The sequence below is a fragment of the Haliotis rubra genome, unplaced genomic scaffold (assembly GCF_003918875.1).
Source record: "Haliotis rubra isolate DU_JTF1 unplaced genomic scaffold, ASM391887v1 Scf743, whole genome shotgun sequence".
Classification (NCBI taxonomy): domain Eukaryota; kingdom Metazoa; phylum Mollusca; class Gastropoda; order Lepetellida; family Haliotidae; genus Haliotis; species Haliotis rubra.
Window position 1 is genome coordinate 42,091 of NW_025767461.1, and position 14,452 is coordinate 56,542.

Genomic DNA, 14,452 nt, shown 5'->3' on the forward strand with positions numbered 1-14,452 from the left:
CGCACTAGATTTGATTTTTAAATTTCTAGCTCCTGAAGTATCTTTTGCTGATGAAATAGCTCAATCTTTTCATAGAAACATAAGTAGTTGTTAGTAATTTTGTTAGTCTTAATTCAAGAAATCAATTAACCAATATCATTTGGACTGTAGTGTTACGGTAATGAATTTCAGCTGGAACTGGTATGAGTATTTGACGTTGATTTTACACCAGTTGAACCACCAAAGTGAATGCAGTAAATGAATCTTACGTGCACTGACGTTCTATATCTAATTCGACTGGGTCCATTGTAATTTTGTATTAGATCACTGGAAACGTTTGTTTGTTTGTTTAAGATAGACTTACTCTTTAAGTACTATATTGTGAATCACAGTAAACTTTGCACCTTTTTCAGCTAAGGCTACCAAATCTTCTGTTTTCTTGTCAATTTGATCAACGGGATCTTTTCTGCTTTGAGATTCCTGTTTTACCCGAGACACCAAATGATATTCAATTCAATCTTTGCAATAAACTGATCTAATTTATCAGAACGTCCAGTACTACCAGTTAAAATGTTTTTAGCCAGCACCATAAGCTTGTCAGAACTGGCGGGAATGTCATCAATTCAGTTAAAACAAATAAATAATTAGCAATTGAACGTGAAACCATTATTCTTATTTCTTAATCAAGCCAACTACTGTTTCCAAAGCCATAACTGCCATTATCCAGACCATACCACACAATCCTTTGTATCTAACCCTGGACCATATGAATTCAAAGTTCACTACTGAAGCATTTCTCATTACTGACAGTGATATGATCCCTATTAACTGTAGCCATTACTACTTTCAACATCTACATCACAGGTACAAGTGGCTTGATTGAAATAGACCCGTGTAGATCCGGGGTAGAATAGGTCTTCAGCAACCCATTCTTGTCATAAAAGGCGACTATGCTTGTCGTAAAAGGCGACTAACGGGATCGGGTGGTCAGGCTCGCTGACTTAGTTGACACATGTCATCGGTTCCCAATTGCGCAGATCGATGCTCATGCTGTTGATCACTGGATTGTCTGGTCCAGACTCGATTATTTACAGACCGCCGCCATATAGCTGGAATATTGCTGAGTGCGGCGTAAAACTAAACTCACTCACTCACTCACTTGATTGAAATAAAGCCAAGGAACCCACATCGCTGCTCGTAGCTATATTTGTAGTTGTAATTGTGATATTATAGTTGTTTTACTGTCCTTCGTCGACAGGTTTTTCTAATATACATCTATTCCATTTCAATGTCACATATGTTCTCGTCACGATATGACTGAAATATTGCCGATGTGACGTTAAATAATAACATACTCACTCACTCGACTTCGAACAGTTTATGTGATACCCCATCCATAACATAATCACTAGCTATTATGATTATTTAAAAAAATCGTTCATACAGGGCACATAGTTGGATGTCCCCGCTCATCTCCCGCCATTCGTAAGGGACTGCTGGGAACCATAAATAAGGCCATGAGCGGAAGTGGTCAAAACATTCCTTACTACTACTACTAGATTATTGTAACAATAAGTGGGTACATTCTACTTATAGGATAATGGCAAGATTGATTAGCTGTGCCATATGAAAGAATGGGGTGTGGTTTAACGGCCTTGAGTAGTATTGATTGATCAGCTGTGCCATATGAAAGAATGGGGTGTGGCTTAACTTCCTTGTGTAGTATTGATTGATCAGCTGTGCCATATGAAAGAATGGGTTGTGGTTTAACGGCGTTGAGTAGTATTGATTGATCAGCTGTGCCATATGAAAGAATGGGTTGTGGTTTAACGGCCTTGAGTAGTATTGATTGATCAGCTATGCCATATGAAAGAATGGGTTGTGGCTTAACTTCCTTGTGTAGTATTGATTGATCAGCTATGCCATATGAAAGAATGGGTTATGGTTTAACGGCCTTGAGTAGTATTGATTGATCAGCTGTGCCATATGAAAGAATGGGGTGTGGCTTAACTTCCTTGTGTAGTATTGATTGATCAGCTGTGCCATATGAAAGAATGGGTTGTGGTTTAACGGCGTTGAGTAGTATTGATTGATCAGCTGTGCCATATGAAAGAATGGGTTGTGGTTTAACGGCCTTGAGTAGTATTGATTGATCAGCTATGCCATATGAAAGAATGGGTTGTGGCTTAACTTCCTTGTGTAGTATTGATTGATCAGCTATGCCATATGAAAGAATGGGTTATGGTTTAACGGCCTTGAGTAGTATTGATTGATCATCTGTGCCATATGAAAGAATGGGGTGTGGCTTAACGGCCTTGAGTAGTATTGATTGATCAGCTATGCCATATGAAAGAATGGGTTGTGTTTTTAAGGCCTTCAGTAGAATTGATTGATCAGCTGTGCCATATGAAAGAATGGGTTGTGGTTTAACGGCCTTGAGTAGTATTGATTGATCATCTGGGCCATATGAAAGAATGGGGTGTGGCTTAACGTCCTTGAGTAGTATTGATTGATCAGCTATGCCATATGAAAGAATGGGTTGTGGTTTAACGGCTTTGAGTAGTATCGATTGATCAGCTGTGCCATATGAAAGAACGGGTTGTGGCTTAACATCCTTGTGTAGTATTGATTGATCAGCTATGCCATATGAAAGAATGGCTTGTGGTTTAACGGCCTTGAGTAGTATTGATTGATCATCTGGGCCATATGAAAGAATGGGGTGTGGCTTAACGTCCTTGAGTAGTATTGATTGATCAGCTATGCCATATGAAAGAATGGGTTGTGGTTTAACGGCCTTGAGTAGTATTGATTGATCAGCTGTGCCATATGAAAGAATGGGGTGTGGCTTAACTTCCTTGAGTAGTATTGATTGATCATATGGGCCATATGAAAGAATGGCTTGTGGTTTAACGGCCTTGAGTAGTATTGATTGATCAGCTGTGCCATATGAAAGAATGGGTTATGGTTTAACGTCCTTGAGTAGTATTGATTGATCAGCTATGCCATATGAAAGAACGGGGTGTGGCTTAACTTCCTGGTGTAGTATTGATTGATCAGCTGTGCCATATGAAAGAATGGGTTGTGGTTTAACGGCCTTGAGTAGTATTGATTGATCAGCTGTGCCATATGAAAGAATGGGTTGTGGTTTAACGTCCTTGAGTAGTATTGATTGATCAGCTATGCCATATGAAAGAACGGGGTGTGGCTTAACTTCCTGGTGTAGTATTGATTGATCAGCTGTGCCATATGAAAGAATGGGTTGTGGTTTAACGGCCTTGAGTAGTATTGATTGATCAGCTGTGCCATATGAAAGAATGGGTTGTGGCTTAACTTCCTTGTGTAGTATTGATTGATCAGCTGTGCCATATGAAAGAATGGGTTGTGGTTTAACGGCCTTGAGTAGTATTGATTGATCAGCTATGCCATATGAAAGAATGGGGTGTGGCTAAATGTCCTTGTGTAGTATTGATTGATCAGCTGTGCCATATGAAAGAATGGCTTGTGGTTTAACGGCCTTGAGTTATATGCATGTTTGATAGTGCTGAATACTTGTAGTAGTAACAAAACCCAGATTAGGTCTACCCAGTCTCAGTAAACTTAGGCTCAGTATTACCAAACACGAGACGACCGAGAAGAGACGATTTAACCAATCAAACAGCTACTATATATTGTTCAACAGGACAGCGGAAATTTTCTCTTGTCGCTGACACTGACACTATTTGACCTGCAGTATATACCCCTAGGGGTTTCTGATGACATAATTACTATTCGCTTATATTTCCGCTTGATGATATCCGGGAATATTGACAAAAACGCTATTTTCAGCGGCTGTTTACTCACTGTTCTGAATAATGCCTTCTCCCATGTGTATCACTCAGAAACGGTCGTGCGGAAAATAGCATTCGGATTCGTTCGAGTACAAACGTTTTAAAGGTAAAAGTTCAAACGGTATGTATGAATGTGAACTTTCGCGATTTGGTAAGCTGTGTTCTGATTGGTCAATTCGAAAGGTTAGCTGACGCAACCTTCTGCTAGGGTTTCTTAGATTCAGTATTGCAGTGTAACGAATAATACTGAGTCTAAGTTTACTTAGACTGAGGTCTACCTGTCCTGTTCAACATTTCAGTCTTTGTGTTAAGATAATCACAACTTTCATCACTCATAGGCCCACAAATTAACAAATTAAAGAAAAACAACAAAGCTATGCTATATTTGCGTTTACACAGACATGCTGGTGACCTTGGCAACATCGTTGCCAACGCTGCTGGAGTAGCAGACATCAAGCTTGATGACCGGACCATAAGTTTGACAGGCGCCAATTCAATCACTGGCAGATCGATAGTTGTAAGTGAATGTCTGTGTCGTAACTATAGTAACTGTTGTAAAGGAATGCGGGCGGTGGGGTAGCCCAGTGGTTAAAGCGTTCACTCGTCACGCCGAAGACCCAGGTTCGATTCTCCACATGAGTACAATGTGTGAAGCCCATTTGTGGTGTACCCAGCTGTGATATTGCTGGCATATTGCTAAAAGCAGCGTACAACCCAACTCAGTCAATCAGTCAGTGAATGCCTAAAGTATAACCTTAGTAGTTGTCTCCCCTACTTTCCAAGGTCCAATGGAAGAAACGAAGATTGTTTTGTAAAACCTGCACTGTCATGTGAGCTGAGAATTAAATAAAGTAATCCTAAAAGCCACGTTTGGGTGGGAAGCCACAGATGTTTCAGCACAGATTGTAAGACTGCCTTCCGTTCAAAGTGAGGGGAGTCAATGCTTTACACAAATAATGCAATGTTGTTAACTATATTTTTAAACTTATCCTATCTCACGTTTTGCACTTCTCTCTCTTGCTTCGACACTGAGTGGAACGATAGTAAACGTTTCCTATAATTCTCATCTTCATCCTCATTATCATCATCATCATGACATTTATATAGCGCCAATTCCAGTCCAAAAGTACTTCTCAGTAGCGCTCCCCGAACAACTTAAGAATGAAAAGTAAGACACTGTATGTTTTCTTCAAAAAGGATGTCTTCAGTTTAGATTTGAAAATCTTCAGGTTGTTAACTCCCCTTAACTCCAGTGGAACTTGATTCCAGAGAGTGGGTCCTGCCATCTGAAATGATCGATCACCAAAACTGGTGCCGGACCTAAAGTGTGGGACAACAAGAAGACCAAACTTTTCAGATCAGACTTCGGTTGGGCTGATATCTGGTGATCAGGTCAGATAGATACTTTGGAGCTAGGTTATTGAGACACTTCTCATTCTTGTCGCACCACAGGGTGGACGTTTATAACCTCTAAGTTATTCCCGTATAACAAGATCATGGGAAAATCAGATCCATCTACTAGAAAACGCAAGTTTTTTGCTCAATGCAAGACGATATTTTCTAACCTGGATTCCCACTCTTCGTTCGCAGACCGTATCAGACAATGTACGTGGACGTTCTCTTCCCTGCCACAAGGTGCTTTTAAAGCATCTAGACGTGCATGTGATCAACGTCTTGCAGATGGGCTAGGAATGCATCTAGGGAACATGGTTCATCTCCGCCGAAGAAATCTAAGATTCAATGACCTACTTTGACAGCTCAAAGGCGATCAAAGACCCTGCCCTCCGAGGCAGAAGATTAATGGGCACTCTGGATTCCTACCTTTCGGGGGATATTCGGAAGCTCTAAGGGACACATCTTTCCCCGTCGTCTTCCATACCGTCAAAGGTTGTGGTCGTGGACGATCTCCCACTCCTACGATCTCTATGACACCTCAAGACATCTGGACTCTTCTGTAGACCTCACTCGGTGAGCCTGGCCAGTCGCATTCAGTGCTGCTGTGCCCGGCCGATTCACCAAATCGGATGGAGTTGGCTCCCACCCCGTCCAATGCCAGCCGTCGTTCTGCTTCACCTACAAGTTCAAGCCATTCCAGATCGCCTCGCCTATCCATGTCTCAGGTCTCCTATCCCGTTCTCCTAACCGAACTAGTTTACGTCATCGTTCCTGTTCACAAAAGCAATCTACCTCGCCCCAGCAAGTCGACTTACACCTCTGATCATGATCTCCTCGTCGATCTACTATACGTCTCTGTGTCGAATTAATTTACCAGTCCGAGTTGAATATTCTTGTCAATCCCATTGACCAGAAAGAACCGATTCACATGATCGAACGATTTCTCTAGCCTGTGCCGATTCGCATGATCGTTCCCGTTCCTCAGGCCGAACTGATTCATGTCAAACAAGGTTACCAAGCTGAATCAATTCACCCAGTCAAATGGATTCACCAGGCCGAACTGATTCAAAACAACAAACCAATTCACAACTACCTGATTCACCATGCCGATCCGATTCACTACATTGAACCAGTTCACCACGTCACAGGGACAAATCATTTCACCACACTGAACTGTATCACAACACCGAGTGATATCCCCAATTCGACCTGGATATCATCGCCATACTAGCTGAACTAACTGAGATGGATTGCCTCACCGAAGCGATTCACCTTGGCGTACTGACTCTACGGATCATTCCAGATCCCATCACCGATCTGATTCTTCGAATTGCTCTAAATCATCTGACTGTTCATTGGCGTTTTGGTTCACCGCACCGATCTAGTTCATCTCACCGTTCTAGATCTTCAGATCATGTTGGTACATCCTGTTTATCCAAGTCTAGTACTGGACAACATTTAACAGTTCGTGTGGGTTCGCATAATTACTCACCTCCTAGACATCAGTAGAGTTCGTCAGATCATTGATCGCCTATTGCCTATTTGTCTTTGAGACCTGTAGCATCGTCTAACTTGGCATCGACTAACTCTACGACTCAGCCCCCCAGATCGCAACTATATTTTGACGTTATACAATCTGGCAGAAATCGCATCCAATTATTTCCTGATCTTGTTGAACTTTTTTTTTACTTTTTGCCGACGATGTGATCCTTATGTCAAGTACTGTTATTGGCCTTCAGAGACAAATTGATACACTTTCATCTTATTCAGATAACATGCAACTTGATGTCAATCTTGAAAAGACCAAAATTGTTGTTTCTCGTAAGGGTGGTCCAACGGCAGCTACAGAAAAGTGGTACTTTAAATGTGAACGTATGACTGTTGTTAACGAATATAAATATCTACTGTTTACACATACACTAAATCTGAATAAATCCATTATTAATTTGACAATTAGAGGGAAAAGGGCCCTACTTAGATTGCTCTCTGCTGTACCAAAGTTGGGGGTTGTTGGTCCCAATATGTTTTTCAAATTGTTTGATTCCCAAGTACAGCCTATTCTTCTTTATGGGTCTGAAATTTGGGGCTATAGCGAAGTTTATGCCATTGAAAAGGTTCACCTTCTTGCATGTCAAAGGTTTTTAAATGTTGGGATGTCTACCCCTAATAAGATGGTGTACGGTGAATGTGGGAGATTTCCTTTGTACATAATTTCTTACTCTCGCTGTCTAAAGTACTGGTGTAAAGTAATAAATATGCCTGAACATCGTCTGCCCAAAAAAACCTACAATATGATTGTCCATCTTGATAATATTGGTAAAAATACTTGGGCAACCCGTATTCGTAATCTTTTGTTGAGATACGGCTTTGGATTTGTTTGGTTATCCCAAACCCTGGGCGATGTTAATGCATTTATCAAAAAATTTCGTACCAGGCCTATCGATATCTTTAAACAAGATTGGCATTCATCATTATATGAAAGTTCAAGATATGATTGTTATCGTGAGTTTAAATCTTTACTTGAACCTGAGTCGTATCTATACAACTTACGTAGTAAAAAGCTTCGTAATGTTTCCATACGCCTGTGACTTGGCCTAAATGATTTATATATCAATTAAGGTGGATATTCATCTATTATAAAATCACACAGGTTCGTTCCATTTTGTAATACTGTAGAGAATGAATTACACTTTCTATTTTTTTGTCCTGCATATAATGATTTAAGGCAACTGTATTTTCCACAATGGATACCATCAAATATTAATGCTGTATTCAATACTTTCATGGAAAGCATCCCTATTACAATATAAGGTAGCTCTATTTATTTATCACGCGATTATATTGAGAAGAGATTCAATGTAACGCGTGTGTCGCATGTTGTATATGTTGTATATATCATACATATCTATTTTGTATATGGGCCTCTGGCCTTCATGCAATAAACTGATTGATTGATAAGGTCAATCATTGCCTGAGTCGTGGGACCCGAATCAGGATACTACGGTGACACCTGACTTACAAACAATGCTTCGTGCTATTACTGATGTTTGGAATCTTGCAGCCAGTTTCTTCGGCAACCACAAGCCGTCCATCAGATTCGTCCCTTGGGGGCGTCTCTTCTCATCCTTTAGACTTACAATCTCCGAATTGTTCTGATGTTTCTACCCCTGAGGGTAGTTTTGACTTAGTTGAATCATTTCATGTGCTTGCATGGATCATTGAAAAGTTTAATCTACCTATGATTAGACATACTTTTGGTTGTCTTCTATTAAAAAACATGACAAAAAGCCAGACTTGCGTTTCTTTTGCTGTTCAGTATATGATGGGTAGGGATTTGACGTCCATTACTATGCCTCCTCCTCCATGCATTTTACATCTCACTACACTGGACCACGCCTTTAAGAGTTTGAAGAGAACCAAGGATGGTCTTTCTTCTCTTAGATATAATCCGTCAGCCGCTCACACTCCGCCTGCCGATGAAGACATAACAACACAATTCTCCCTTCCTGATTGAAGATAGGGAGTTAACCCATATGGACACTGCAATGCACCACACTTTATCATCAATCAACTGTGTCATCACCGCGGTGGATGCAGACACCGCCGCTTTGGAGCATGCTTATCCAGATCAGGATGCCTACATCAGAGGATTGTATGACTCTCATACTTGATCAATTCCAGATAGGCTTAGACCAATTATCTCACTTTTCTGGATATACTTTCGTTTTCAAGGACCACTTAACCTGTCACCTTGGGATGAAATGGTTTAAGGCTGAGTTCGGCAACCTTAATGGCATCATAGTAAAGTGGACCACGAGACACACTTTCAAGTTTCATTCGAGCTCCTGGACCTGCAAAGAACTCAAGTACAGGACTCGATGATACAACAACAGACACATCGGTTCACCACATCCAATCCTGAGCTGAGGGACACTTTTCGGGACCGCCCAGCCAGTTGATGGGGTAAGAAGTCAAACTGCAGTGGTATATCCCGATGCCTTCCTAAGGCTTACCCGGTCATGGGGCGTGTGCCGGGAAACAGTGACTCAGGGACATATTCTCCCGACTGGGAACTCCCGCCTCACGATTTGCGACTCTCCATGAGGCATACTCGGGTTATTCGCCCTGAACTTGACCATCCTCAACGATCCATATGTTACCAAAGCCCATCATAGGAAATCCATCTTTGATGATGGAACCGTAAGAGCAACCCACCTACCCGCCAGACCAGCTCCCGACTCTGTGAGCCACTATAGGTACGGATCTACAAGAAACATGCCATCAAACCTCTCGGTCCGTCACCCATCACTGCAGGCTTCTACTAACCGATATTTCTAGTACCAAAGAAAATCTGCAACCAAATTCAGCTGATTTTCAATATGAAGCTGTTCAACGCCCAATATCTGCATCCACCACCTCACTTCAGTGTTGATCAGTCTGCTTCACACCATCCTGAAGAAAGGAGACTTCCTCATCAATCTCGATCTGCAGGACTCTTATCTTCACGCCCCAATCCATCTAGAGCATCGGAAGTATCTCCGCTTCATATTTGAATGGATCCACTATCAGTGGCGAGTCCTGCCATTTGGAATGTCCATCGCCCCGTGGCTTTTTACTCATATTACCAAGCTGTTCACAAGTTTCCTTACTCTTTCCACATTTGGGAATTATATAGACGATTGCATTCAGACTTACCAGGATTCGATTGTCCTACTTGTCATCTGCAGTCCACCACCACCCTGCTCCAGCAGTTGGGGCGGCTGCTCAATGTTGTGAAGTCGAGTTAATACCGACCCAGAGACTCCAATTCATAGGGGCAACATTCGACAGCCGTCTGCTGATGATGTTCGTCCTGCAAGACAGGTGGGCCAAGATAATGCAGCATTCAGTTGGCATTGTCTTGGGCAAGAACTCTTTGTCAGTGGTAAGAGTTACTGGGTCTTCTGACATCAGCTCAGGCCCTCATGTACAGAGGCCAACTCTTGCTTCGTCCACTACAGTGCTTTCTACGACCGTATCTTCAGGCCGACAGCCCAAGGGAATTTATTTGTCTTCCCGAACCACTTCATCCAGTCTTGAATGGTCGCTAGACGAACAGAACATTTGCACCGGAGTCTTTAAGCTGCCCTTCACACCATTCTTAGCAAACTTAGGCTCAGTATTATTCGTTGCACTGCCATACTGTGTGGTCAGTCCAAAAGGTTAGACTCAGTATAGCAGTGTAACGAATTATCGTCGATGCGTCTCAAGGGTTGAGGTGCTCATTTTCTCGACCGCCAAGTGGCCGGGCTGTGGTCTTGCGATGAAGAGACTCTTCACATCAACGAACTGGAATTCAAAGCAGTGATCTTGGCAATCAGACATTGGGCAACATAGTTACGAGCAGCCAGTCCACTGATTCATTCAGACAGGTCGACCATGGTTTGGCACATAGACGGGATTGGCGAATCTACTGCAATGGACGATTCGATTCTTTCATGTCATCGATTCACTCGGCATTGACGCCAGAGCCAGACACATTCCCAGAGTAAAGACTGCGATGGCCTGTACTGTTCAAACTGCCCATCTCCGGCAGAATGGAAACTGCTCTCTTAAGTATTCCAGTTGATGATTCACTCGTTATCACAGCTCCAAGTAGACCTGTTGCCACCAAATTCAACAAGCAACTTCCGAAGTTCGTCTCTCCCAATCCCAGATCCCCTGGCGTGGGATCTCAATGCACTGGCAATACCCTGGGAGGGTGTCAACACATACATTCCTCCCTTCAGCTCTACTACCCAAGGTACTTCAGAAGTTGTTATTGGCAAGCAAAATTTGTCTGTTTTTGGTCGCGCCTTCTGGCCGGCGAGAAGTTGGTTCGTAGACCTCAGAAGCCTGGTAGAGCCAAACCCAGTACTGCTTCCCTGCTTACCTGCTTCTTCACCCTCACTCAGACCTGCGCCATGGGTCCCTCCAGGCCCTCATCTGCAATTTTGGCGCATCTCAAGACTTCACTTATAGGTAAAGGCTATTCTCGGCGAGTAGCTTCAGCTCATCACTTTGGCTCATCGTTCGTTGACTCGTTCATTTTACGGGCAAGGGGCATTCCATCGCCCACCTCTGCCTCTGCTCATGTCGTTGCTGTGTTTCTCAGTAGCCCACAAGGTACTACTTTAGCCACCTATTTGACGGTTATCAATTCGGTTCTGGCTACTACTACGGATGCTAAGATCTCCACTGTTCCTAAGCTCCAGTAACTGTTACGTTCTTAAAGACTCATAGACCAGTCCAGGAAGTTTAGACCTCTGGTCTGGGACCTCTCCGTTGTCCTTCGTTCTCTGGTCTCTGCTGATTATGAGTCTCTGGAGGACAAAGACTTTGAAAAAGTGACTGTTCCTGGTAGCCTTGGCTACTGTTGCTCATATCTCAGAACCTCACACGATTGATGTCAGTCACGTGACGTTCGAGCGGAAAAAACATGGCAAGGTTTTCCTGGTTCTCTGTTGGGACTTCATCATGAAAAACCAGCTGCCAGGACAACCTCACCGAATGTTTTCCATTCCCCCGTTGTCCACTATACTTTGGCCTGATGACACTGAGTACTTGTCACTCTGCCCTGTAAGTGTTCGTTATCCGCGCTCACCGACCTCTACTCTACGGAGTAATTTTGTCAATACAGTGTGTCATTCCCGGATTTAAATGGATTTCGTTGCATGCTGGCTGTTAAGTGCCCAGCACGTCCTTTGACTTAAGCTTTAGTGAGGGGTGAAAGTCAATAATGTTGCTTTGGTTCTGAACTTTAAACCTGTGAGCTTTCAGATTCAGTTTTCCTCTCACCCTCTACTTGATGGTGTCTGTTGGGACTCGCCCGATTTTTGGTCGAGAGACCAAATTATGGGGGTACCTTGTAATCACGACGAAGCGAGGTTACTTGTTAAGTGACATCCTTTCGGCTTAGTACAAAGGTTGCGGCTGAACACCACATCGCTCGGGAGCACCCATCTCCATGGGAGTCGTTGTGCTTGGTAAGCCAAGGGGTTCTGGAGTTGCGTGTCATAACAGGCCTCCCTTGTGCATTGCTATCTACGGTTGTCTTCAGTCTACACAGTTCTCTGCTCAGATTGTCTGCACACAGGGTAATGCACACCGTCCAACCATGTGATAAGTGCAAATTGTGAGATAGGATAAGTGTAACAATTTGGACATTTTAACTATGAAATGTATTTCAATACACTTATCCTATCTCACGCGATGGATGACGGCCCGACCTCCCCACTACTGAGATTACAATGTTGGATTCAAGAATGAGAATGAATCACTCAGAGGTAGTGGGCAGGTAGTGGAGCGTGCTGCATGCTTCAACTAGGGCGAGGGTAGTTGTCCTATAAGGAGAGCAGCCAGGAGTGCATGGGCGAATGGACAAGAGAGGCCTTTACTATCGTTCCACAGACATAACCTTTCACTTGCTGAATTAAGCATTGAGAGGACTGTTTCAGTTAAATTTCAGTTTATGCACTTACAGCAAATCATCTCAAGGTGATTTCTGCGAACCCTTTATGTTTGTACGAAGTGTTGTGACATCTACCCAATCCAATGTTTCCACAATCTCTTCTCGACAATTGTCCAGTGAGAGATTAAAGAATAACTAAAAACATATAATGGTAATTCACAGGACGTTTCTGACGTCGACTATTTTTATCATCTCGCTTTGTTTTTATATGTAGGACAAGTTAACTTGACCATTAAAACGTACGTTTCTGTTTGGAACATGAATACATGATGCACACCCCATGTTGAGCACATTATTGTGATGTGTGTATTTGCCTGATGTTATATGTTGATCTGACACTTCCCTTCTGCAGGTCCACGCTGGAGAAGATGACCTGGGTAGGGAGGCAATGAGGAAAGTTTGAAGACGGGGAATGCTGGCAGTCGACTGGCCTGCGGTGTGATTGGTATTGCCAAGTGACTATAAGCTGCTATTTCCCTAACTGTCACATCCAACTGGAGCCGTCAGCATAACGTGGTGTCTTACCCCTAGCATAGACAGGAATATGTTGTACTAAATAATGTACGCTATTACACATGGGACGTATAGTCGCACAAGTTCAGGTTTGTTACTGTTAAAAAAAATACATACGTCGTATGTTTTAGGAAAATCTATAGGAAAATACGACCAACAAACCATTTTCTAAATCATTATTTGGAGCTTTTCGTTTTGTTCAGGATAACTTAATATTTGTGTTTTGAATATTTATATGCTCTAGGTCGGACACCATTATTTTTATTCCAAGACTGTATGTATGCAGACTGATTATATTTCCTTGAGCTAGTTAAAGAAGTTGCTGTTGAGTGTAAATCCATGATAGAATTCCATCTTGTGGAACGTTGCACAATTTGTGGTGGGGTAATCACTGTCTCTAATCAAACAGAATAAATCCTGCTGTTGTATACTTCTGTGTTTTGTTTGTACTATGTGAGCGAATGCCACGGACAAGGTTTGTGTAACTCAACAAGCGAGTGGAGGTGTTTGGTTTGACCCCTAAGGGATGGCGGACACCAGAATTGTACTAAACATGAACTCCTATATATACGGTAGATAAACTGATCTCATAGATAAGCCGAGGTATATACAAACTCTTCTTGAACCCATGTGCTCTCTGTATGACAAGTGACCCATGTTGTTGGGTGAAGCAAGGTTATATTTTTTTAACACGATCCAGTGTTACACCTCCTATTTCTCAATGTCTCAAGTTGCGGGCTGAAGAAAAGAACAATGTCTTATATGTGCCTTGGGTTATTGTTCACGTGCTGTATCAATCTGGGGGCACCTGCAACACTGATATGATCCCAGCCATTGTGAAGGGAGACCGGACCAGCCAGACGTTGTTTTAGCAGCCTGGACCAAAGTGGGATTCAGCATTGTGACCAGTATTTGTTTAGTCCATGAATGCTAAGTACCATCTTTTGGTATGGTGTCGGCAGGGATGGAACCAACAACCTTCTTCTCTCCAAGCAGATGCTGAACAAAAGTTGTAATGTTAACCACATTATGTTAAACTAACATTGGAATGTGAATTATGTCATAGTTGTAATACAAGTGCCCTTCTCGCTTCTCGTCCAGCCTATATACAACCACCTGCCTTCAACCTTGGTATTCTCCTCTTCCCCCATGTAGCACAGCAGATGTAACCAATACTCTAATTCTATTTTCTGCTGTATTGAACAAATACTGGAGATTTTCCACGTCCGTTTGAACAAAATAACACACC

At 42.6% G+C, this 14,452-nt stretch overlaps 1 protein-coding gene across 1 annotated transcript; it reads left to right on the forward strand.

The window, feature by feature from the left end:
- Positions 1-4,182: 4,182 nt before the first annotated feature.
- LOC124259937 (superoxide dismutase [Cu-Zn]-like) lies at positions 4,183-13,633 on the forward strand. The gene is given in 3 exon segments (XM_046694160.1): positions 4,183-4,323; positions 13,043-13,067; positions 13,070-13,633. Coding segments are annotated over 3 exon segments (246 nt in total). The 3' UTR covers positions 13,150-13,633.
- The last annotated feature ends 819 nt before the right edge of the window (positions 13,634-14,452 follow it).